The sequence below is a fragment of the Molothrus aeneus genome, chromosome 4 (genome assembly GCF_037042795.1).
Source record: "Molothrus aeneus isolate 106 chromosome 4, BPBGC_Maene_1.0, whole genome shotgun sequence".
Lineage (NCBI taxonomy): Eukaryota > Metazoa > Chordata > Aves > Passeriformes > Icteridae > Molothrus > Molothrus aeneus.
This window is the reverse complement of record NC_089649.1, coordinates 59,445,375-59,472,266: the sequence shown is the minus strand read 5'-3', so window position 1 is coordinate 59,472,266 and position 26,892 is coordinate 59,445,375. Positions and strand designations below refer to the sequence as shown.

General features: G+C 35.2%; 1 protein-coding gene across 2 annotated transcripts in view; it reads right to left on the bottom strand.

Moving 5' to 3' along the window:
* The window catches only part of RAB28 (RAB28, member RAS oncogene family), a 63,698-nt gene that overhangs the window by 8,669 nt on the left and 28,137 nt on the right, over positions 1-26,892 (bottom strand). For both annotated transcript variants that reach the window (XM_066549190.1, XM_066549189.1), the window contains exon 5: positions 1,013-1,116. In XM_066549190.1, coding sequence (XP_066405287.1) covers positions 1,013-1,116 — 104 coding nt within the window. The remainder of the gene's footprint in view (positions 1-1,012; positions 1,117-26,892) is intronic.

Sequence of the window (26,892 nt, the reverse complement as noted above, 5' to 3'; positions counted from 1 at the left end):
GCACATTTTACTAAGTGTAGTATTACGATTTTTTTTCTTCTGTTTCTAGCATAAAAAGCTTGTATTTTCACACTTAAAACAAAATAATATACCAAAGATTTAACACAAACTATAAAGAGAATCAGGACTCACTGCATTTGTAACAGCAGCATTGTTAGACTTTACAGAAAAACTATTATCTTAAAAAATTAGGCAGTTCACTGCACAAGATTCATCAAAGACCTTAACAAGTGATTCCATTTGTGGACTATACTTCCATGTACTTGGCCATGATCTTGCTATGCAATAACATTAAAGTAAAGTAAACTTTCTTGTCAACAGTAATATTAAGGAGACAGATACAAGACTGTTTTATGGGAATGACAAACTCATTAGGCATGAGACAGAAATCAAGCAAAACAATACAAAATTATTTAATTTGACTGATAGTGTCAACTGAAAAAGAACCTTTTCTTTCATACGCTTCCAAATAAAACAAATAACCCAGTTAGCTCAGAGTCAAAAGATTGTTCAAAAATGTACTCTGCAAAGCATCTGGTACAAATGTCAGAATGTTCAGATTTCAATGGAGCTGCAAAGGGAATGTCTCTCATGGCTCAGGACTCATATTAAAATCTTTTATTGCAACAGGATCTTGTCACATTATTTACCAATTGTTGGAAAATTCTATATTGATGGTCTATAGATGTGACTCCACCTGGAATGAAGAAATATACTTAACTACAGGCTGACAGCAAACAGAGATTTAGCTGGTCTCAGTTTTCACACTGATGTATAAGCCAGATCATTTCCATTAAAATCTGTACCTCAAACTGAAAATCAGATGAGAAACCACTGTAATTTAATAAGAATAATACACATTCATACAAAGATCTACTTTTCATGCAACTAAGGGAGTCAAAAAAGGGCCTGCAGCACTCTGAGTTCTCAACAGTTGTGAAGTAAAATATAACTGCTGCATCTTGAAAAAAAACTACAGACATCTACAAGTTTGGGGTTTTTCCTTACTTACAGAATCTCCTGTCTTGGCTGACACAAAATGGCTACTGAAGTTGTTTTCCTGACAAAATCGCTGGTGCTTGTCAGCTTTCACTGTGCGAATATGCTCCAAGTCAACTAAAAATAAGTTGAAGAAATGAAAAATTATTACACTGGAGCCTTTGTAGTTACTGACCTTAGAAATTATTCATTGGCAACACATCAGATATAATACTTTCCTTTACAGGTAGATGCAAATGCAAGTTTCTTTCTCTCTATAATCATTTGCTAAAATAAAAGCAATTAATTCTATCAGACTAATTTTATTTGCAAAACTAAAATGAAACCACAACTAAAATTTTATGGTCAAATGCAACTAATTCATATCTCAAAGTACAAATTTATTTCTGGATACACTCAAATATTTTGTAATAACTTTGCTGCTAGCTACATACTAAAACAAGACAGAACTAATATTCCATATTCTGTTTGCAAGCAAGATGCATTTTGGGGATTCCAGTGTAACCTGAAGACTTATACAAAATAAATTCACCAGGCACATCTGAATCGACATATTTTTCCAAAGTAAAAATGTAAATAAGTTATAAAGAATTTTATTGCTGAACATGGCAAAGGAAAAACATTCTCTGTAATAAAAAAATTGACTGAGTAAAAGCAGTGATGCTTAGTTACTTACATATGAGACTTTCAATTCCACAAAGGTGTGGTTGAGAAAAGTAAAATGCATATTTCAGGACACATACATATTTTTATTTTTATCACTTTACAACCATTGGAAGCAGAGTAAAGCTTTCAAATGGTATTTTATGCTGAAAAGCACTGGTTGCTTCCAAAATCTCACAGAACTCAAGTCTTGTGCAGGTTTTATTGTGTACATTCCAGTTTCTCCAATCTGATCCTAAGGTAATTGGAAACTATATTGAACAGTTTCTCTTTTTTTTATTGCATTACAGTTCCTATAAGGGTGTTGACTCAATGTAGTCAAATTATAAGGCAAATATATTCAGAAGGATTTAAGGACAAGCAAGCTCTTTGAGTTAATACAGGAAAAAAAAACTTCAACTGATTTCCTGAGGAAGGGACCCAACTGACTTGTAAAAACTTGTAAATTTGCAAATCTAGTAAGCCTGTATAATAGTGTTATTTGATTATCAGCTGAAAAAATGCTCTCCTACTACATAAAAGGCTTTATTTTTAAATGATATTGGAGGTCTTTAATTTGTAGGCTCTGGAGATTTTCTCTTGGAGATTTTTAGCCTAACAGGGGATTCCTACACCCCATTTATACTGCTTACCTTGGTTAATGTGGAGTTTTTGACACGTATTACTGTTCCTTGCACATCAGTAAGGCCTTGTTTGTAAGAACAGGCCTAAAATCATCCAGTTACCACAGACATTAATTTCTGAAGGACTAAAATACTAAGCTATTAACACTAATGTTTCTAGTATAGTTTCTATAGTTTTTCCATAATACTAAATGTCCACTATATAATAAAGTTTCATTTAAAAAGGGAACAACAAATATGTTTACTAAAATAAAGCCTGTCGTCAATAACAATTTTGTTAAAAACCCATGCATTTAATTTTTTTCTCTGAAAAATAACTACCAAGATAAAAGATAGACTCTTTTGAAATGCCTTTAAGAATAAAATACAGCATACTGCCTAAAACATTTAATTATTAACTATTATTTTTATGCTTCATATATTAGTTTTAAGTGCAGCTTGGAAAAAACAACAGTGAGATTACTCTTTTGGGAAAAATAAAAATGTGTTTTCTTTATTTTCATTTCATGAACTTTTAAAGGAACTTAAACCCCACTTCCAGATTTCACTCATTATACTTCTCTGATTATACCTGAACTCCAAAAACCTACACACAATTACAACAGAACTAAATAAATAGATAAATAGACAGCATTTCCACTATATTCCTTTAAAAGACCATGACATGCTTACATAAATTCATAAAAACAAGTTCACTAGTTACAATCTCTCTCAAACTCTCTTTCCCAGGAAGGAAAGAATAGAGAGTGTAGAAAGAAAACAACAGGCTAAAAGGTTGATGGATTTCCAGGAAAAAAATGCCACAGGCATATTGGAAATCATCCTCAAATGCCTCTTACTTCCTATGAAGAAACATCAATAATAATATATGGTCAGTAGAGTATATCCTTTACTACAGAAGAGAAATTAAAGCACACAAGATCATAGAAACAAACAGACTGAAAGTGAAAAATCAAGATGTAATTATGTTTTTGAACTTTGTGTACTTCTCAGTACTTCTCCCCAGTCTCAAGTACTTCACTTTCTGCCTCCTGAATTTTGGGCTGTCTCCTCTGAACTGTAGAGGCACTGTCACGCCAGGGAACTGCCAGGTGACAGTCCATGTGTGCATTCAGAGCCCACAGAAAATGCCAGGTGATTCATGTTATGTTAGTTCTTGGTGAAAAATGGTGCATTTTTAGCACAAGAAGAGTTTCAAGAGTTCATAAATATTCAACTACCCAAAACTGCAGTTTGAAGTCAATGAAGGACAATGACCCAAAGTCCAATTCCTTTGCATTGCCCATGGGCCAAGGGCATAATCATAGAGTTACTGAAGATCAGCTAAAGACAGTGAGCAGTTACCCTCCAGTCCTTTTTCTTTAACATCTGACATTGGTCAGCTCAACAGGCAGAATTCTTAGCACACCGGGAGATAAGTCTTGTCCAGCTTTTATTTAGACATAACAGCAAAAAGACTTTAGGGAGAGATTTGGAGGAGAAAAATGGTTTTCTCAAAAAGATGTTTATAAGGAATGCAGGGACTTTACAGACAGAAAACTAACAGCTGGCCAATGAGGGCTCATATGATGAGCCAATTAACAGCAGGAATAGGCATCTTGGGATGAAGAATGATACGAGAATGCAGTTAAGCCATGAAAAGTTTAACAGCAAAGACAAATAAGTTTTGGATAGAAAGAAAGCGAATAAGATACATAAATACCATTTGATTTTATAAACCTGGAAAATGATCTTGCAGAATATTCTAAATGACTAGATAACACAGCAATGGCCAAGAAAAAGGAATTATTGAAATTTAGATACAAAATGAGAACTTTTTCACTCTGGTAATGGCTATGCTAGGCCATATCTAACAAAGGTCTCAAAGAAGGAATCTGCAAGATTTGGCCACACATCAAACACAAACATTTAGAGAAAAGCCCAAAGTGAAGTTTACGTGCCAGATGGTACAGTCATCTTCTTCATCTTTATGGAATGAGAAAGGGGGTAACAGCAGGGCAAAATTAATAGCTTCATTTTTACCAAGTAGAATACAAACTGATGGCTAGAGATTCACAATGGGGTGAATAAAGAAGACAAAAGGACACAAGACACAAGAGAAGTAGAAAGAGATTTAACTATTTGAAAATAGTGACACTCTACAGCACACAAATATTACAAACCAGTATTTTTGATTGAGTGCTTGAATACAAACTCTCCTATCTGCATTAAAGTATGTTTTCTGATCATGAAAAGCTAAGGCAAGCCCAAGATGTATAAATGTTGGAGAATGCAGTGAGAGTATTCCTTTGATCTACCATTTCAAAAATTCTAAATGTCTTAAAAATGGGATCAACAGGCAGAAAGGGCAGTTCAAAGTATACATTATGAAAGCAATAGTTAAAATGTCAAAGGAGTACATTGCTAATTCCCTGGCTAGAATGGAACCACTTAATATATTTGCACTAAATGGAATACTTACATGAAAACTTGTATCAAGAGAAGCAGAGGGACATCATGAGCAATGGGGGAAAGAGAGGGAGATAGTATTGTTCCCCTGACCAGCCTGATGAGGACAGGAAAAGGGGGCTCAGCAGCCTCCAAAGTCCCTTTCAAAGAAAAGGCATCCACAATATAGGCTGTTGCAGTTTTGATCATTTTTATGCCTGAAATACACAGTAAAAGCCTCAAGTGACAACTACAAAAAATACATGGCTGCCAGATATTCTCCAAAATTTATCTCCATTGCCTGGTTTATCCTCTAAAGAGCCCATCTTGTTGATTCTCTAAAACAAGAGTAAACATTCATCTTTAAGCTTTTTTAGTATGAAGAGTCCTTTCCATTACACTAGTAAGATAAAGTGCTGTTCCATAACAGGCTGATACACATCTGTATGTACAGGTATCTCATAAAGATACCAGAACAACAAAAACAGATTAGAAACTTTGAGAATTCAGCTGCAGCTCTCAGCAAGGCAAACAGACCCAATGAAAATCTCTGAGCAAGCACAGGTCAACATCTACTGCTGCAAAAGTAGGTAAGACTTACTAAAATGCTTGCTTCTCATGAATTCCAGGGAGTTCCATTTTGATTTATAGGTGAGATTAAACAGAGATCTAGTGAGGTGAAAAGAGAAAACAGAATCTAGGAGGAAAGTATTGAACTCCCACAGAAATCCCAAGGATACTCCCTCTAAGGCATTCCTGAAGACTTCTTGGAAGAAAACCAACTCTATCCCAGCCAAAACCAGCAAAGAAGAAAAAAAAAAGAAAAAAAAAAAAACCACACCTGTAAGAACAACACTGCAAGTGACATTTCAAAGAAGGACGAAAAAGTAAGATTAAGTTATAACCAGATTAAGATATAACCTTCATTAGGTTATATCTTCAGGTGATCTATAAAAGGATTTTCAATAACTACCCTTCAAATTGCTATTATACATCAATTATTTGCAGTGAAAATCTCATGGACAATGCTAAATCAAAATGGAAAAGGAAACCATACTTTAAAATACTGCAAGGCAAGACATCTATCTTATGATTAAAAAATTCTGAGGAAACACTTGAGACAGCATAAATTCTTCTTCAAAGTCAAAAGTCTATATGAATTTACTTTAGTAATTAAGTCACTGAAATTTTAGTTTATTGGGCTGTGGCAAGGGAATGGAAAAACCTTTAAAAGTACTAGATAAAACACAAATGAGTGCTTTACAATCTACCCACACCCAGCCATTCAACAGCAATTCCATCTTGATTGAATAGTTCTGCTGTTTTTGGCTCTGAAACCCCTAATGGTAAATAAATTAATGTCAAAGTTGTTTCTCTTCCACTATTTAGATGCTTGTGTCATTCCATAAGCTAAAAAATGGCCTGCAATGAACCACACAGCACCAACCATGCACGCACTACCATTTCCATTCCACTACACCATATCTGATGTAGCAGCTTAAAAACTACTTGAACTCAACTGGTTCTCTAAAATCCAGGAGCTAGGACCAATATAATTAGCTCAGCAGTTTACTGTGAGGAGTAGAGTGCGATATCTAATCCCAGAACTGTATTGTCTTAAAATGAAGGTAATAATAAAATACATGTAACTATTTACCTAATACAACTGGTTCAAAGCCAGGAAGTACTTTAAAATATGTATAATCAGTCAGAAGAATGATGAGTGTTCTGGTTTTATAATCTTTCAAAACTATGTAAGTAAATAATTGCACACACTCTACAAAGACAACAGAGCATCATTTGTGCAGAATGTTAAGGCTGCTACTCATTTTATTTATCTCTCTTTCCCCCAGGACTGCCAGTCTCTTCTTTCATGGGAGAAGAGCTCCATGTAAAATTCCAGGGGTTTTTTTAAGTAGGAAAACATCCATTTTCCATGAATCTTCCTTTCAGGTAATTTTGGAAGAAACACAAAAACTGTCTGTAACTTGTACAGGTACTTCCAAGCAGCTGAGAAACTAGTGACAGTACTTGCTGAGGACAGCATGGAGTATAACGCATGTGAAGCAAATCTGAGTGTTTGATACCTTGTTGGGACTTCCCCTGGATTGTGAGATCACACTGCAAACCATAAGCTGTTTTCAATGATTATACCAGTGATAATTAACTCATCCACTTTTGAAACCATATGTATGGAAAGAAACAAGAAACAGTTTAGAGTTTCAGTAAAGGGATGCCTCTCCACCCAATCTGACAATCTCTTGCTTTCAGACCTTGAATTGTAAAAACTGCAAAGGATTCAGTTGCAAAGGGGCAGTTCTCTTTAAGATGAACTTTTTTTTAATTGATAACAGTATTTTCCATTAAAACTGGTAGGAACACATAAATGAAGTTACAACTCTCTGATTTTTTACTTATCTTACATATTATAGCTATTTCATATTTCAATATAACTAAGAGTAGTTTTAAAGTTATGAGTAAACATCTTTATTAATCTATGGTACCACACAAAAATATGTTCTTTTATAGTATGCTGTGAAAAATGAAATATAAATCTTTCTGCAAAGTATTTGCAGCTGTGCACACAAGGTATACAATTACATAATGTTTAAATAATGAGCTATCACGATTAGCCCACACAGACATGACAAGTAAAATGCTTTAATAATTTATTAATTTGATTTACATGTGCTTAAAATTATGTACACATTTTCTCTTCTGAAAATACTCCAGGGTCATTAAAAAAGGGGTCTGTATATGACAATGTCTTTTTCATCCTATTTTTTGGTATAATTTCTGACTGATTTCTTAAGAACAAAGCTGGCTTGGGCACCTGAAAACTTAGCAGACTGAGGACAACACCACTGTTATGCAGCACTGTCCTCATGCAGTGCACACTGCTCAACAAGCACAGTCAGTTTAATTCCAGAACGTGACGGTTCCGCTTCCTCCGTGCGTAAGCAAACGTGTATGAAAAAGGGAATTAAAAGAGGGATTTCTCCAGGAGTGCCAAATATCCACTATTCTAAAAAATAAACCAGAAATCAAGCTGAACACTGACAACAACATTCTAGGCAAAAGGAATTACTTTCCAGTTTATCAGACCTCTGTCTCATAGCATGTCAACAGAGAATAGCTTAGCATGGCCCATTGCTCTGGCCAAAGGAACCCCCTTTCAAGCCTCTTCTGCCATAAGCAATATTATCTGGTTTCAATCCTAATTGTACCATCAAGCCAAAGAAAAAGTGAAATAAAAAAAAAGAGCAACAAAAAAACCATCACCCTAATATTTTTATTTCGTAGCTTTCCAGCAACCTCCTGCTCTCCCACTAAAACATGGAGCTATTTCTTTATGTCTTAGATTTTAAAAAGTATTTCAATAGGTTACTTAGAACTTCAAGCAACTGCACTTTCATTTTCTATTTGGACACAAGGGTTCTTTCTCTGTAAATAAAAAGCATCTAATATCTAATTATTATTATCCAATATAATCCTATTTATACAGAAAATAACAATAACTTAACTTGCCAACAAACTGGTCTGAAGCACTACCAAACTTTGGATATCAGCTAGCTTTTTGAAAATCTGTTTTGATTTGGTACTTCTAAATTACTACAGCACACATTCTCAAATATTCAATCCCAAATGTTAGAGTGCAAACTGCAGCTTTTCATAGTTAATTTTTTGTTAATACTTTCAATCTTTTTCTCACACTAAAATTGTGTAACTGCCAAGAAAAGAAAACTCTTTCATGGAAGGTCTGAAAACTATGCCCCTACTCTGATTTAAGGAAGCTCCAAAGGAAATATAAATATAGTTCCAGTACAGATTTTCTCAGTAATTTTTTTAGGTTATCAAGAAAACATCTAGAGTGTTGATCTGGTTATACTCATGTCAGACAAACTACATGTCACATTAACTACCTCCAGGAAGTTATTCCAAACACAAAATAAACTGTTTATGCCACTTCTCAGATAGATAGCATGACAGATTGTTATTAATTGAAGACAGATGAAATACATTAATTTGATTGCAAGCATGTGTTTACTTTCTCACTGTCATGAACACTCTACTGCTGATGCTTTCCTATGAGGACATAGTAACAAATCAAATGTTGTATTAGAAGTCTTGCTAAGGCAGAGTAATAGGTGGTGCTGCACTTTAATACTTTAAAAACTACACTTAACATTTCCAGCTACAACAGGAAATCACAATCATTTCAGAAAGCAAAAAAAAAGCTCAAAAACTCTTGTAATTTACACAAAACACTGTAACACTTCCTCCTCTAAAAAAAATAGAACTATCAGCAAATATGCTTCTCAATTACAATAAAGAAAAATACAGCCTTCCAAATGACAAATCCATGATTTGAGTGCCTTCCAAAAGACAAATTCCTACAGACACAAGACATGAAAATGTAGGCCTAATATGGGAAAGGAAAGGTGAACAATTCCTAGGTCTCTGCTTAAAAACAGAAAGACATCATGCCTGTGAATGAGGTTTGCCTGGTTTTACGCACAACTCTCACACAGGCCTCCACTTATTTGTACAAAGCTTATGTGGAATTATCTTTCTTGTCCAAAAAAGGTCATACAAAGACACAAAATCTGAGCTTCTTGAAATAAGAATATTTCACACATTAAAATAAAATTGATGAGGTTGACAGTTTGTTCTAACACGGGAAATAATACAAAAGAATGTGTTTAGCATGACAAGTTCTCTGATTGGCATTTATGAAAGTAGCTGCAGTTATTACATTAACTTCTCTTTACAAAAAATATCCCATATTAAATGAGACTTTCAAATGCTGTTAAACAACAAACAATTACAGCACTTCTGCTAAAGCTCTAAAACACAACGGTTCTTGAGCATCTTAGGTTAATGAGGTTAACACTTGCAAGATTTAAAATAGGTTTCAACAGAAAACAAGAAGAGCAGTCAGAAGTAAATGCCTCCCTCTCAGTACACCAAGTGCAGTTAACTAAAGAGTGTGAAGGATTCTTGCCTAATAACAGGCATGTTTAATGCCTGGTAGATGGCAGGCCATTTTTAAGATGATGTTAACCTTTGCAAATACAAACAGCAGGCATATTTTCATCCAAAAGTAAAATTTCTTATGAAGGAAAAACAATACACCCAAGTTTCTTTTCAAAACTAGGATGACAGATGACTGGCTTACACAGCTTAAAGAGACAGTTAAAGAGAAAATAAGATTTTTTTTTCCCAGCTAGACATTTCCCATTTTCATTTTTAATAAATTCTTGGCAGAACTTCTTGCAACCATTTCTCATTTGGCTGAATGGACTAAGACTATACTGACAGCTGGAATCTGATCTCTTCTGTTAGGTACCTGTACCACTTACCCCTACCCCTAATGCTGACATTTTTGGAAACAAGTATTCAGAAAAGATTATATCATTAAACTAATACAAATTTGAGTCACCTTGAATATTATTTTAGGATTAAAACATAACTGGAAGTACTCTACTTTTTTTTTATTTTTGAGAGGGTAAGGTCACAGAAAGCAAGAGAGGTGGAGGAAAGGCACTGTTGACTGTGTTCTTCCCACCCTGCAACTCAAGTGGCCAAGTAACACTGAAGATCTATTGACACAGCAGACAGTGAACTCAGAACACATCAATCGAGGCACAAGGAGTATGGATGTGGTGCACACACCTCTGGGCAGATGATTTCATGATGCATCTGTTTACTGCAGTGTACAGACCTAAACAAACACATCCTTAGGGTAAGCCCAACAAACCAAGAGGGGCTGTGAATGAAAAAAAACAAGAAACACTTTTGTGCATTCTGGTATGGAGAATGAACAGCCTGCTCCAGCAAATTAATGCTACTCTCTCAAAAGTATCATGTCACAAGACTTTGATGTTCCCTAATTTCACACCTATGGTTAATTAGTTTTCACTTTCCACACAGAAACATGTCCTAAGTTACAAGCTACTCCTGGAGAGAAGACAATTTGTTCACTGTTGCTTTTTATCCAGTCTGTCAGATTCTTATATGGCCCTAGTGCCAATTTACAAGCCCTTGACAATTAGTAACAGATCATTTGCTGACTAATTTGCTTCCCAGTAAATTAGACAAGTACCATTCTTGTTTTTACAAAGGGAAAATTAAACACATATGAAAAGATAAATTTATCTAAGATCCCTTGCTAAGACCACAGGGAATTTCACTGAGCCATCAATTTACTTGTGTACTAAGTCATCTTTCATCTTCTTTTACACTTGTGTTCAGGCTTCCTAATCTTTGTGCCAATGAGAAATTTAAGTTATAAAGTTAAGTTAAATGTGTTAATCTAGACTCAACATCTTTATGAGTGCCTATTTCCTAAAGACAAGGAGAAATGAGAAAAAGCCTAGGACAGGAGAACACAACCCAGCTGAATTTATCTTCCTATATTAGTTCAATTATAAAAATCACAGGGCAGGCACAGTGACCAGCACAGGACAGGAACACAGCTGAAAATGTTTACTGAATGATGCTGAGAAAGCAAAGCAAAGAAAAATAAGCTGTGTTCACACAAACCGTAATCCCCAATGCTCAATCCCATGTAGATTAATTCCAGTCCCCACAGGAATACTAAAACACCAACGTTTAGACAAGGATGTTTAATTAAATTATAAATTATACAGCAATAGCATTAGTGTAACCATTTCTGAGAAAAAGAAATTCTGTTAATGAAGAACCATAACTCAGATACAGTAGACCATGAAAATATGGAATAATTCTTTTGCATCTCTGAAGCTCTAGTTGCTGCATTTCTTCTCACATTCTTAAAATTTTCTGTAAGTAATATATATAGTCTTTCACTTTTTTGATCCAGCATCCTTCATAAACACAGTAATTAGGCATATACATTGAAAAAAAATTAAGTTTCAAGTGAGACATCATGTTCTAATTGCTAACATTTTAGCAATACCAACAAGAAAAAAAATTATACCACTTAGAATCATTTTCCCTCACCAGTCTAAGACTACCCTTTACAGAGCAACATATAAGAAACACAGAAACATTTGATTCATAATATTTTGAGAGTATTTTCAATGCTGCAATGGCTGCACTATATTTTTAAAATGTTCATATGCACTACTACGGACAAGTTCATTTCTATGTGCCTAACTTCAAAAAGCACATTTCTCTTTAGATTCGACATTACTGGGTTTGATAGTAGTTTCCAAAGTTCCCTGTAATGAACTTCAATGACTGCCCCAGCATTTTAAAACAAGACTTGCTGACAGAAAAAAAAGAAACTCTTCTCTGATTCAATATGAAACTGTTTTTTATCAGGATTACTGAAAGTCAAAAAAAACGCTTAGATTGATTTAGCTGAGCTACTAGTGACAAACTGCTAGGCTTAATAGCTTTTTTCAAAAATAAATTTCCTCCTTATATAATTCAAGTTATGTTTTAGGACAGAGGTTGAAAAGGGTAAAAACCAAGTTTTCCTACTAATCCAAATAGAGATGTCCATTGTTTTGGTTGAATTTAACAATTCCAAAAGGTCAACAGAGTGTAAAAAAAAGATATTATAGTAATGCAATTCCTGAAATTCTAAGTTGAATGAATATTATTTTAAATGTTCTTTAGTGCATTATTGAAGACATGAAGTTGCAGTGTACTAAATATTCAGAAGATGGTGCTAGTCCAATATATCCACAAGCCATATGTGGATCAGCTTTTCTTCATCTCTTTCAAAATCTTCTCTAGTTTTCATGTATCTACTACATCATCAGAGAATTTATCAATATCAGGACAAAGTACAGTCATCATCATTTAAGTACTATGAGGACTTCTAAATGATACCATTCTAAAATTCAATGATGATTTACATGATTGACAGGCATAAAATATAAAGCTCACTATAATTTCACAAATTCAGGATCTTGCAATCTTTATGGAAACTTAGACAACATTTCTTACATTCTCCCTTCAGTCACTCACATTTGTTTCCTTCTGCAGACACAGTTTCAAGACCTACTGATGCCAGCACCAAAGTTTGGAAAGTCTCACCTGTCCCACTCCTGGCTCTTCATCCCCACCTTCATGCCAGAGTGTAACTATTCCCTCCTCACCTACTTAGGAGGCCATGCAGCTCCTGTGAGCTTACAAAGCTCAGTGAGCTGATCCATGTTAAAAATAGCCATTTCTTTTTGGCTGCTCTGTTTAACCCAGATCAGGTATCAGATCCGATTTCCCATGGAGCAGCAATGGTAACTTCAAGCTGCAAACGTGCTTCAGCACAAGGCCAACCAATTGTGGAACTGCAGCCTCCTTGAGCTTGCAAGGGCTGAATTCCTTCTCAGCACTGAAAAGGGCTGGCAAGTATAACAAAGTCAGTCTCATTACTGCATATGAAAAACTAATTTTTTCATATTATTAAAGGCAGATATCTATTTATTAAGATATGAGATGCAGCCTGTAGCTCTAGATAGGAATCAAAACTAATTCCAACTGCCCTCCCCCCACCAAACCCCTACAAAATCTCGCAACCAATTTACAGTTCTGCCTATTATTTAAACATTATACAGCCCCTTCCCTACTAAGTACAGTTGGACAAATACTTTCTTCAAAAAAAAAAAGTAAATCTGGACATATTAAAACATCAAAAAACAGTCTTATCCTTACCTAGCAGTTCCTAAAACAGTGTTTTCCAAATAATGCATAGGAACATATCTCAGAGTAATCTATTTCATGAAGCCATAGAAATGAACTATTAATACCAAACTTACTTCTATAAAAAGCATTCCCCTAAAAAAAAAAACCCAATTCCTCAGAGGGCCCATGCCAGCATTCTGGATGGCTACTGCTGCATCCATCTACACAGACTGTTTCCACAGGTATGCTTCTGTTGACACCAGGCCAGCAGCTGTGCTTGGCTGTCCTCTCCAGTGTGATGCTTTTATCCAATACTCTGAATTACTTGCTCCTACCAGAGCCAACCCAGGTTAACTCCAGGGCCCTTCCATGCCTGATTCCTTTGTGGTTCCAGCAGATGTAATAAGGAGTTGGAGACACTTAGTGCTTCTCCTACATACCCCTCTGGGAACTCTCCCACAACAAAAATTATAAATGAACATGAAATCATTCACTGGGATATAAAAGCAAGCCTTAAATGTTCAAAGATCAGGCCAAGTCAGTATTACTGTTATTATAATAAACCTCCAGCATTAAGCAATTCCAAACATCAGTTCTTCTTCCAAAATTTTTCAATGTAGAGACAAGATTGGCACATATCTGAGAGAAATTACTCAGTTACTAGGCAATTTATTACTGCTTAACTGTTCCATGTGTATCAAATCCTGTTTAACAGCAGCCCAGTTTTTCTTCCATTTGGAAGCTTTGGTAACTAATTATTACTAAGCCAAACTGATTTCAACCAGCAGTTAAAAAATTAATAGTCCAACTGAACTTTATATTAAATGATTTTTTATAAGCAAAAAAGTGAAGCTGCTTAGTAAATAAATATAACGTACTTCAATTAACTACAGAAGAAATTAAACCCGAGCACATTCAGATCAATGATAGTAAATTTATCAGCTAATTCTTAAACTGAGCCACAGCATTTCAAAGACTACAAAGAACTGAATTCAAACTACTTTTACTTAACAATATGATGATTTCAGAGCAGACAGTAGAAATCCTACACATTTGCCAACTCACATACTTCACATATCACAATCTAGTCATGCAGGTAAAAAAACCTATCTGAATTTTAATCAATACATCAGTTGATTCATCACTGTCTTGAAGAACTTTTCTTACCTCTGAGCAGAGTGAGTATACAGCTCATTTCTCCCTGACATAAATTTCTATCATAATGTGAACGTGTGGTCCAGAACTTCATTAGCTTAACAGAAAGCTATTATTGACTCAGATATTGAGGAAAAGCTACAAAAGCCTTTTCCCAAAAAATTTAAAACATCAAATAGTGGACACACTAAGAGGGATTATATTAATATTGTAACTTTACTGTATTAACCAGTCTCAGATGAGCAGAGGGAACCAAGTCATCAGGCTAGCTACAAGGGACTGAACAAAAATCATTAACAACCTTGTCCAAGACTTTAAAAGCTATATAATGCATAAAGAAACCAAGGGAATAAGAAAATTACTTTATACACAATTTGTTACAAATGAGGGTCCATACTCTTATCAAAGCTAACCCAGCCATCTGCCTTTCCAAAGCAATCCAATTCCCTCTTATTATTTCTCTCTCACACACAAACAGAAAAAAAATAAAATTAACCAAACCAATCTCATACCAAAAAGACTTTCATCAAGAAAGTAGATGGTTCAGCAGAAGAGGCAGGCCTGGAATCAGTTAGAAAAGTGATAGTTTCTTTAGTAGTTTAAGCTGCCATAATTGCAAATCAAAGGGATGATCCTGGCTTTTCCTGGGCTACTGGCTGAGCACTTCCAAAGCTTCTCAAGTGATAGCACCACTGCAGAAGGAAAGGAATCCACATGTTCATTCAAAGAAGAACTCCTCTTTGTTCTGCTCATTTGATGCTGGATTAGTGAACAAAACCATGCAGTGCTACCATGACTGCAGAGACAAAAGTCAAAGTAGGTGAAGTCAATCACAAAACCACCTCAGACCAGGCTGTGTTGTGGGAAATACATCACTGAGAACTGCTAAATTTGAACACAATGTATGCACTCTCATAAGTTTTTGTCAGGATTCATTTTGATTTGAAAATATTAAGTAAGTTAGGGTTCAGCTGGAACTTCTTTTTGTAAACATTTTAACATTTCTTTTCTAAAACTTCCTAAAACCAAAGCTGATTTTAAGAGTTTCTGCTTCATTCCATTTTTAACTTAGAGAAATCAGCTACATCTGAGTTAAAGCAGAACTTAGTTGCTGAAAGTGTATTTTCCTAGACTATTTGGTCAGTCATGACCTCAAACAGTGAAACAAACCCAATCTATTTTTTATAGTTTGAATTCCTCAAGGATCAGTAGAACTTCCTTTGCTAGGTTTGGAAAAGGAAAGGAGAATTTGCATCAAGAAGCTAACAAGTCCCTGGCAAATAACCCCAAGATATTATCTACTAAAATTTTAGCACAGCCCTGCTGATGACCTAATTTCTTTGTGACTTAGAATACTCCTCCTCTTCTAATATACATTAAGAGTTTCCACAGGCACAATTTCCATGGGTGAAGTGTTCTAAATTAGGATAGTAAATAAACATTTTTAGCTAATGGTTAAACATTTGTTTAGGCCATCACTTTGACCACTCTTTGACAAATTTATGTCAACATCAAAATTCCATTTAAAACATATTAATAAAAAATATATTAAAAGAACATGTTAGATTCTTAGAACCTTTCAGTATCACAATTTTCTTTAATGTAGTCTAGGCAAGACACAGGGTTTTCAGAAGAGTCTGTGAGATTCACACAGCTGAACTGGTTAAGTGCAGATACTTTAAAGAAGGACCTTGAAGGCCTAAAATTAACCAGGGACTACTGAGTACTCAGTATTTCTCTTTGTTCCCCAGACTTCTTAATTACTTTATCCAAAGGCAATTGTATTGAAAAATAAATAAGACTGTGGAGCAACCACCAGAATCCAGATCACATTCTCTCACCTGCACTGTTCCAACAACCCAGCTACAAAGTAATACACACAAATATAGCTACACAACCTAAGGCACTGAGGTCAAAATTGCAAGGATGTGTGGAGGTGTTTTGTTCACTGTCCCAGAAGGTTTTTTGGAGCTTGGAGTTGGGGAGAAGGAGTTGTAACAGCTTGAGAGAGTGAATATGGGGTTTTTTAAAGTCCGGTAGTTGAAGGTCTAACATAGTCCACTCCCTTAACTTTCCTTAAAGAGCATTCAGCAGCAGGTACTGAGGCAGGAAAATAAGAAACAGTACAACTACAGTGATCACTCCTTGATACACACCCCACTTTGAGGCACAGCCTGAGCTCCTCAGCCTGGCACTCCATCTCCAGGTTGCCAGGAATACAGCTGAAATGTTTTATAGCCACTGGTGGGTCAGCCCTTCACAAGTCTCTGTGTTCCTTTCTGAAGCCATGTGCACTTCTGGCTTCTACAATGAATAGGACTTCAACAGTTTAGTTGCTCACAATGTGAAAAAGTAATTTATTCTGTTTATTTTAAGCTTGCTGCTTAAACAAAAAGCATGAGATTTCCTTGGGTTTGTATTGAAAAGATGCCATGTAATTGTTCTCTACCCTCTTTTCATGGTTTTATATACCTGTTTGTCTTTTTCTGACTTCTAGGAAACTCAATCTATTTTGCTCTTCCTCATATAAAAGCTTTTTCATTCCTCTGGTCATCACTGCTCTCCTTTGTAAACTGGGATAATCAAAATTTTTCTCAGTTCCTGAGAATAATTCTGAGATTCATACCCAAAATTCTAATCCCAGTCTTATCAGAGCTTTGCAATTTGACACCAGGGATACACATTGTGTTAGAAGGAAATGACTCACTTGGCGTTTTGCTTGTCCTACTTGTTTCTTCTTTTCATTTCAGAAATGACAGTAGGAAATTTGTGGGGAATTCAAGCTAAACATAAAAATGAGATATCCAACAAACTGGAAGTGATAAAAAAGCTTTTTGGGTTCTTACTTTCTAATAATATGAAGTCAAAACATACTCAGACATATAAGGAGAAAACAATGACCAATTAACCTAAAAAGAATTTACATTGCAACCCAACTCATCTTCACCATCTGCCCATGCAAAGCCAACAAGGGCATATTCCAAAGACAGATGTGTTAAATGAATGCCACACCAAGCCTTTGAACATGAAATATTTGGCTGCACACCTCAGGCCACACAGTTGAGAGCAAAAGTGATACTGAAGGTATTTCCACAAGTGTGGAAACCCCAACACAGCAAAGCAACAAGTATCAAGACCAGTGACAGCACCAGTTATGACAGGCTGTATTCTGCTAAGATTACAAGCCAACATTAAAATTACAACCTCAATTAAAAATTAAAAAAAAAAGAAAATTTCAGCTTTGAAGAAACTTCAGTAGCATCTCTGCTGCCACACAAAACATTCAATGACCACACCTGAGATGCTCCCCAACTGTCTGAAGACAATTCCACATCCAGATGCATGCTCTGATCGAGCACTGACACAGTAAACTCAAGCAAAGTCAACTCAGTATGGCCCTGCCATGGGGTAACCTGGTGGGACAAGTCACACCTGCTCCAAGTGCCACCAGACCTCTGGAAGGCTTTGCAGTGACCATGTATCACTTATGGAATAGACCGGCCACGACAGGACAAAAAAAAATTGCTCAAACAAATCCCAGAGATACGTACACATGGATATTGGGTCATAGAGCATTTTACACTCTAGCCCCACGACCCCCAATATCAGTAAAGACAAAATATTCTTGAAGGAACGACTCTTTGCTTTTTCTCTTTCAGAAGGTGGACTGAACAAGGAAAAGTCTAAATCTTGCCTCTTTCCTTTAAATATTCCACATCAGATAAACTCTCTGCCTGTTTCTGTCCAACTGATTTTAATCAGATTTAGTAACCTGGACTAAAGAAGAGAAATCCTATTACTTCAAAATACTTAAATCATGAGCAGGACTATAATGCTTGCAAAATATGGCACAAGGGAAGTATTATGCTCACTCTTGGAACTTGGGAATTCAAATGAACAAGATCCCTCATTAGAATCAAATGGGGACAGATGTACTTACATGTGGGTGGGCATGGGCGGACATCAGCCGCTCCAACCTCTCTAATGAGCAATTTCCTCAGATTCAAAGAAAAATTTCATAAAAAGTTAAAGAGAAATGGCAACTTGCCTCCTATTACCACTGGCCTAACTGCTTGGGCTGCTGGTTCTATAAAAAAGGTTTTTTTCAAAGAAAATTATTGTTAAAACCATTTGGCTGAAAGTGAAGAGCTATTGAAAAGTACATTCAAACTGGCAGCTTGCTCTTAAAATTCCCCCCACCACTTTTATAAGTATCGTTTTGCTTGTGGCTTTTAACAGCTGTTCACACACGTCTAAGCTAGATGTGAACTTTTATTTTCCCAAAACTAAATGGGAAGCTTTAAACAGCATTTGATTTAATTTTTTTTTAATTAAAAGTGGAGGTTAAAAGGACTGTGGAAATGGATGATGCAGCTGTGCTGATGCTAGGGAAAATAATTCCAGAACAAGAAGTGAGGTAGAGTAAACACACAAAATAAGTTTCCCTACACTAAGTGCACACCACACTCAAGTGATTTTATTAGCTAAAGAGAAGTTAACTCTATGTTTCTTCAGAAACATTTTGCAAAATAAACTAAATTGTGTTTTGCAAATATAATAGAATTGTGATGTCTACTATGCTTTTCCCTCGGACCAATCCTAAAATTAATTCCAGAATGAAGTGGTTTCACAGGTTCCAATGTTATTCACAAATTCATTAGAAACTCAAAAAAACTCAGACACTCAAGTCAGAACTAGCTCATTAATATTGCCATATCTTTACTGGCTTGGTTATCAAAATAATTGAAGTTCCCCTACATTTAGACATCCTCTTTGGAAGAATTAAACATTAGAGTCACACTTGCAATGGTACTGAGAGACTGAAAGATGAAAGCAGGCATTCCTAGGGGCACTTTTTAAAGTACCAAAGCAACTGGGCAGCTAGGCAATGGTTTAAGCCCAATTGAATACCCCACCAGACAGCAGGCTACACTTTTAAGCACCAGCATACTCACAAAAAATCTGCCTTCTTGGCCTAATTACTTAATACGCAGCACTAAATACAAAATTCTAACAAAAAGCCCACAGAAAGAATAAAAATAGCAAAGCTTATTTCTACTTGTACATGTTAAGTACAAAAGCACACTATGACAATATAACAATTCCGGATATTAACACATATTTAAAGGTCCATTCTACTAAAGTTCTTACAAAAAACATAAAAGCAGCTCTAAGGCAGAAAATGCACAGGATTATGAAGGAAATGCCACATTAATTCATGTGGATTATGCACCCTGTAGACTGTAACAGTTCCAAAAGAAATCTTCTTCAGTACACTAGTAGAGCTACTACTCAAACCAAAAGAATTTAGTAGTTCATCTATCAAGTTTATTCAAACAAGCTGCTAGAACTTCTGTAAGACATCTAATAGAGTAAGAAAGTATGCAAAGTAAGCAAGAGAAGAGAAGAGAAGAGAAGAGAAGAGAAGAGAAGAGAAGAGAAGAGAAGAGAAGAGAAGAGAAGGAGGAAAAAAAGAAAAAGAAAAAGAAAAAGAAAAAGAAAAAGAAAAAGAAAAAGAAAAAGAAAAAGAAAAAGAAAAAGAAAAAGAAAAAGAAAAAGAAAAAGAAAAAGAACCAAAAGCATGGTATATTGGGCTGATGACACAACACTTCCTGGTCATTTATGGATGAAAAGAAAACCAACAACATTGAGAGCACTGCCTTTGCACCAAGCACAAGGGACAAGGTGTAAAGAGTATGAAGAAGATGAAAAAGTGGAATAAGAGAGACAAGTAATCCAGCCTGGACAGCAGAGCCTTACAGAGAGAGGCAGATGGAAAATTACAGTGATGCAGCCATTTGCTTGACTCCCTTGCTCACCCACATACAAAAGGGTCACTATAAATATGAAAATCTGAGCTAATCAAAACCGGAAATCCATAACATTCTAGTCAGGTCCAATAAAAAGTATTGCAACCTGGATCCCTTCCTTGGTTTCCTCCGGGACAATAGCCTCTGGGATATTGTCTTTGATGATACAAAGCCTTGATTTCTCTTGGGTTGTTAGTTCCTTGCTAAATCCAGGGCACAAATCAAGTCAAACAAATGAAACCCCACTCACAGGTGAAACATTTTATGCAGGTGCATACAAATTAAATTTGTACATTTTAACAAATCAAAAGCTGAAAATAAAAATCTACCACAGGTAAACACAAGGATAGAACAAATACAGCATTAATGTGTCTGACCCTTCTATTAAAAAAAACAAACCATGCTTTAAGAACTGACATTAATATACTGAACACCATTTGCAGATAAAATTATTCAGAGTGCACCAATTCATCCTTTGTATTTAGAGCAAAATGAAAACTTAAGTTCCAGAGCCATTAAAATACTATAAGTCATTTTATGTTTTATTTCCTAATAGTACTGTCCTCAGTACTACAAATAAACTAATCATAAGAGTATCATTCAATGGAAAGACAGAAGGAACTATCAGTGACAATATACATTTTGCTGAAATATAGTTTCTTAATATTCCACAAGTGAGCTGGAGAAAAAATTGGCTAAGCAACTTCAGAAATGGATACACACTATCAACATGACAGAGATTCCCCCACGCTATAAAATGTTCCAAAATGGATGGCACAGAAACACAAAATGCCTTGCTGCTACATGACATTTCTTTGTCCAAAGGATTATCAGATATCCCTTCTTTTCCCTACTGCCAGTTAGTATGAGCCTAAATGTATGAGAAAGTACCCAAAAGGTACACAGAAATTTTCCTGTCCTGAGAATTCTCAGCTGCAAGCGTTGCCCTCAGATTAAACAGCTACAAAAGCACGTGGGGTTTTGCAACCTAATAAATAAGGCATAACACAGTGAAAGTAATCAAATTCAAATGAAAACAAAGCATTCAAATAAAAAGTAACCATTTCCATCAATAAAGCAATATAATCTGTTTAAGACAAGGAAAGTGGTTTTATTGCACATTTGCTCAGTATTCCTTCTACGTATTGGTTTCCTAATCACAGACTTTGTCAAGAGCCTGACTTTGTTTACTAATGGCAGGATGTTAGCAGTCTTGTACTGCTTTAGAGAAAAACTGATGGCCTTCCCAAGTGATCTGCTCTAGTTCAATCTGAATTACTGGACGTGAAGCAAAAGATAGAGAACAAAATATGTTCTGTGCTGTGCAGACCAAGCCTGACTACAAAACAAGGCTTGTGGCTAAAATCTCTGAAACATATCTTAGTCACACTGATGTCAAAAGCCAAACAGTACCACTGACAATGGAACTAGACACTCAGTTTTAAACTTTTAATTTTTCAGTTCCCTCTCAAAGCAGATCAGATGCTAAAGTTTACCCTCACATATTTGTCAATACGACCAAAAGAGTAGGGTCCTATTCCATGTAAATATCACAATTAAAATAATCTTTTTATTATCATTTATTTCAAAATTAAGAGATAAGGGGAGTTAACAGTTGAAAGACTGTAAGTATGCTTCAATTTTAGAGAAACAATGTACAAGATATTTTTCTGTCCAGTTTGCTCTCTAGCATCCTGCTTCCATTATTAGTTCATTGCCATGCTCTAAGCTGAAAAATATGAAGGAAACTGCAGTCTTGTTTCAGTGCTTTTGAAGGCAATGAGACTGCTTGGAACAAGTGAGGGTAAGTGTATATGGTGGGATTGTGATGTTGCTATAGTACTTTTTCATGAACAGTAATTACTCTGCAAGTGTGTAAAGCAGACAGGCCCAGTTGCATAAGGCTCAATGCAAGTTTTATGAACTGCAGAAAAGCATGATTAGTATGGGGGGAAAAACATGTTTCACACTTTTATTGTAAAGAACATGAGAATCTCACAGAAACTGCCAGAACAGATGTTCATAAATTGGGCCCTTAATCTGCAGCACTTTCCAGGTTTTAAGCTATATCCACCCGTCTGTAGAACATATTCCTCTCTTTTTAATATAATTCTTCTGTTTAGTTTTTTTAATAAATAAGTTTATGACTTTAGTAGTGTTGCCAGCTGTTCAATTTTGATTTACTGTCAGAGTCTGCTTTAATATATAGTGGCTTTTGTGGCTTACCCATATAGATTACATTTTAAGCTTCAAGATATCACTATAAAGCAGCTGGAAAAAGTGCTGGCTGTGCTCAGAAACCAGCATTATTGCCCTAGTGATCAACCACTGAAACATGCAACTAGACCAGTAACCATTCTCTAATAACCTTTTGTATACACCATTCCCAAAACAAAACTGCAAAACTTACAGTGTAAAAGCAGGTCATCTTAACACATGTACTTTAGGAGTCAGCCCAATAAAATTGCTCAATTATTAATTAGGCAGCATATTAACTAGCAATAGAGATCTCTACAATGACTGCTCTTTAATCTTTCTTTATATTGTTTCCTTTACTTCTTCTGTACAGGTTGAGACAACTTAAGAAATAAAAGGTTTTAGAGCTGCTTTATGGAGTGCTTTCTAAAAATTTACTTTAAAGCAGTACTGAATATTACTGGGAAAGAACTGTCAGTACTCTTCACACTGAACCATTTTCAACCTTGCAGAATTACAATACAACCAGACTAGGCTTCTTTTCTCCAGCATCTGCAAGTACATGGGGTAATGTTATTAAAATAAACTACCACAACAGTATACTTAAAATTAAACAATTAATTAAACTCAAAAACTCTGGGAATTCTCTACAGCTGAACTAGCTCAGAACTATCAGTCATAACTATTAGGGCTCATATATTACACTGAAAATAACTTTTTCTGATCAAAAAGATTCATTTTTTTATATAAAACTAACTCCCTAAAAAAAATTTCAATCAAGAGAACCAAACAGATTCAGAAAGATCAGTATGGTGCCTTGTGAGAGGGATTTTTTTGCTTGCCTTACACTGTTATTTTATCCCAAGTTTAGATTTGCCAGTTGGACAGTATTTCTGGTGCACTACTCTCACAAAGTCCTATCATACCTAAGGGGAAAGCTTGCCTACATCATGGAAAATATAATGGGAAAAATAAAACAAAAACTAAACCAGCCTTTCTACCCACAGCATCAGGAGCAAAGCCTGTAGGAGAATGAAGAATGAAGAGAAGCATAAAGATACACATCCCATGAGACATCACAGTGGCATTTCCAAAACAAAACACATCAAGCTCCTGGAAATGTATGAAGTAAGGTTTTAGGAACCGAGGGTCACTCTTTCTGTCCACAGCATCAAAGGTGTGCTATCTGTACAAATCTTGGTTTTTCCAGCCTTCATTTTGTAACCAAGCATTTTTTTGTGGTAGATAATTTAACATTATCTAACAAAAAAAAAAGCTTGGTTACAAAATCCAACAATTTAAAGCTGTCCTCAATACACATTATGATTATATCCCTGGATTTTTCCAAAGCAAGCCTTTCCCAAGGCATTTTACTGTTCTGTGTGCTCCATTCAACTATTTAGGCCATAGCTTTTTTTTAATTACTTTTTGCTTAGCATATTAAAAAAAGCAATAGTCCTGATGGCAGTTTTTAAATGGTATGACCTAGGTATGATTGAGTTCTCCAGTCAAAGTCAGAAAGAGTTAATGTTATTCCTCTTTCTCTACACATATTTCAAAACTTCAATGAATTCTACCATCTGTAGAATTCTACATACTAGTATTATACCAGTACAATATAGTCCTGTTATCACACATAACTAGGTACAAATATTGGGCAATATTTACAACCAAAGAAAACCCTCATAGTATACAGATTAAAAAAAGTAATCCAGAAGAATATTATAAATTAGGGGCTAGCATGAGAACACCAGAGTAAACTTGGAGTAGCTCACTAATTGTGCTGTAAATTTACACCCATGTAAACAACAAAAATTTTTATCTTAATACTGCTTCTGAAAAAAAAATAGAGTTAAAAAACCAAACATAGGTCATGAAAATTTCATAGGGAACTCAGTATTTTTGGAATAGAAACTATGTGCAATGTACATAAAGGCCTCTTCTTTTACAAACTTATTTTAAATAAATAAATTAGATTAGTAATTTACCATTCATCATCACTGTACTGTACCCTCCTCAACCAACAAATTTCAGTAATTCTTAATTGGTTTTAAACTGAATTTAATGTGAAGTCTTAAACCTCTCCTTCGAAAACAAGCATATCTTGAAGTTCTTCAAACCAAAATGGCTGGAAGCACAGAGTGTAAATAACAACAATAATACTCTCTGCATTTAACCAGCAGACTTATCTCGGTGATCTGTTTGATTATGGCTTTGTAGTTACTCCCATGGTAACATCTTCACAGTCTCATTTTGGACACACATAAGGAATGACATACCTTTTTTATTTTTTTTCAAATACCATTCTTCCCCTCAAAAAAATATGATGTACAAAATACACCAAAGTAGAATGCAGAAAGAAACTGCAGCACAATTGGTGCCTCATCAAAACATACCTTCTCAAATACTGGAGCAATAAAGAGCTCATAACCATAAGTGCTTAATATGCATAAAACTGTATAAAAGAAGCCACACATTTAGCAGAGCACACATGTTCTTGTACTGAAATGGGTATCATAAACCCACAGTGTCTCAGGAATGGAGATGTAGCTGTGGGCTAAACTCAAAATGGTACCATTAATTTTCACTTCTCTAGCAAAACCCCAATAAACATGATGATGTCCTGACAATTACACAATTTAAAAATACACATACAATACATTCCCTGTAATTTTTCTTTGTTCTTCAATCTGCATGCACACCAGTCATACTATACCACAAAGAAAGTGAAGGTTATCCATTATGATTATTCCCCATATTAACATAGACTATCCCTCATTCTCTAAATTGAACTGGAATAATAACTGCTTACTTCCAATAAAAGTCTTAATTTTCTTTTTTTTTAATTGAAATCAGTACAAAAAGCCGAAGTTTTCCCTGCTGGTTAGGAATAAATTTCTCCTCCACACTTTCTGCCCATACAGAGTATTAAATATATTCAACTACTACGTGCATTTCAGTTGAAACGCTGTACAACTGTTACTACACTTATCAGTCTGACTCTGAAACTCTGAAGCTGGTAAAAAATATTAGTTTACTGACTTTTCTAGGTTTTAAACAGAAAATAATGCTACAATAGCATTTGTCTTTTTCTCCATTTTATCCAAAATCCTAATAGTAATGCCCTATTCACACTCAAAATTTGGTTATCCTCTCTCATCAGGTTCCTTCAATAATAATATATGAGAATATATTTCCACAGTAGCTAATGGAGACATTCCTACAAATCAATGTGCTGCAGTGATACAGAAATAAAAGCTTACTTCACTGTAATGATGCTTCCAGACTTCCCTCAAGTCAGGTGGTTACTTGCAGTTAATGATCTGTGACATACCACACAAGTAGTCCTAAAAAGACTTATTATCCACTGCATTTGCAACAATATTTGCTTTATGGATGGCTAAATGAATGAAGACATTCAATGTAACTGTAAAAGTAAAATCAAAAGCAAACTTACAAGTAACATGTTTTCTTTGAGTAAAAGAGCTGTGAACATTTTCCATTAATACTTAACCTTTTGCTGGAGCAGTGCAACCACATATAATGCTTGAATCCATAAAGCCCAAGAGCTGCTCAGGGTTAACACTGATTAACTACCCCCAATCAAATGTTATAACTTTTAAAAATTTCAGAGAGTTTCCCTCCACTAATGAAATTGAAATTGCATTTATGTCACATGGCAAAGGTAGAAGCAGGACAACCAGCAAAGAAAAGAAATTCTGCCCTGCTTTAAAAATAGTTGTTTTTTTTTTTCAATCCAATAAAACAGACATGAATTTGACTGGGTTTTAAAACTATGTATATTATGCTCCACTGACTTCTATTGATACACTGATAGAAAAGAATAGCAAATTAACCTAAAATAAGCTCCAATCCAACAGCACAATATCTCCCATGACTCTCAGACTGTGCAGACATTCACACATTTTCTGTTTATAATTTTTTTCATTTACTAGACTCAGCTTTTGTCCACCATATGTCCACCGTAGATTAACTATTCCCTTAGGTACAATTAAGGGCTTTCCATTTGTTGTAAGAAGACCTAAGTATGAAGGACGCAGCCAGAAAAAACATTTCTACCTAAACCAAAAACAGAAGCACATTCAGCCTGAACTATAGTTTATGCAGCATCTTTTTTTATTGGGCGTATGTCTACATTGCTAAATAAACCACAGACAAAATCCATGGAAGCAGTAAGAGATCTCTCAGCATTTCATTTGTGTATTATTATAAAAATATGATACATATACTGTTCTAACCTTTGTATTTAAACAGTTTACTTCTATTTGCATTTTTCAATGACATCTCTACAGATTTTTCTCAATTTAAGCATAACTGTTAGGGAATGAGAATATATTATTTACTGGTACTTCTGTAGCACTGGTGTTTGAGTTCCAACTGCA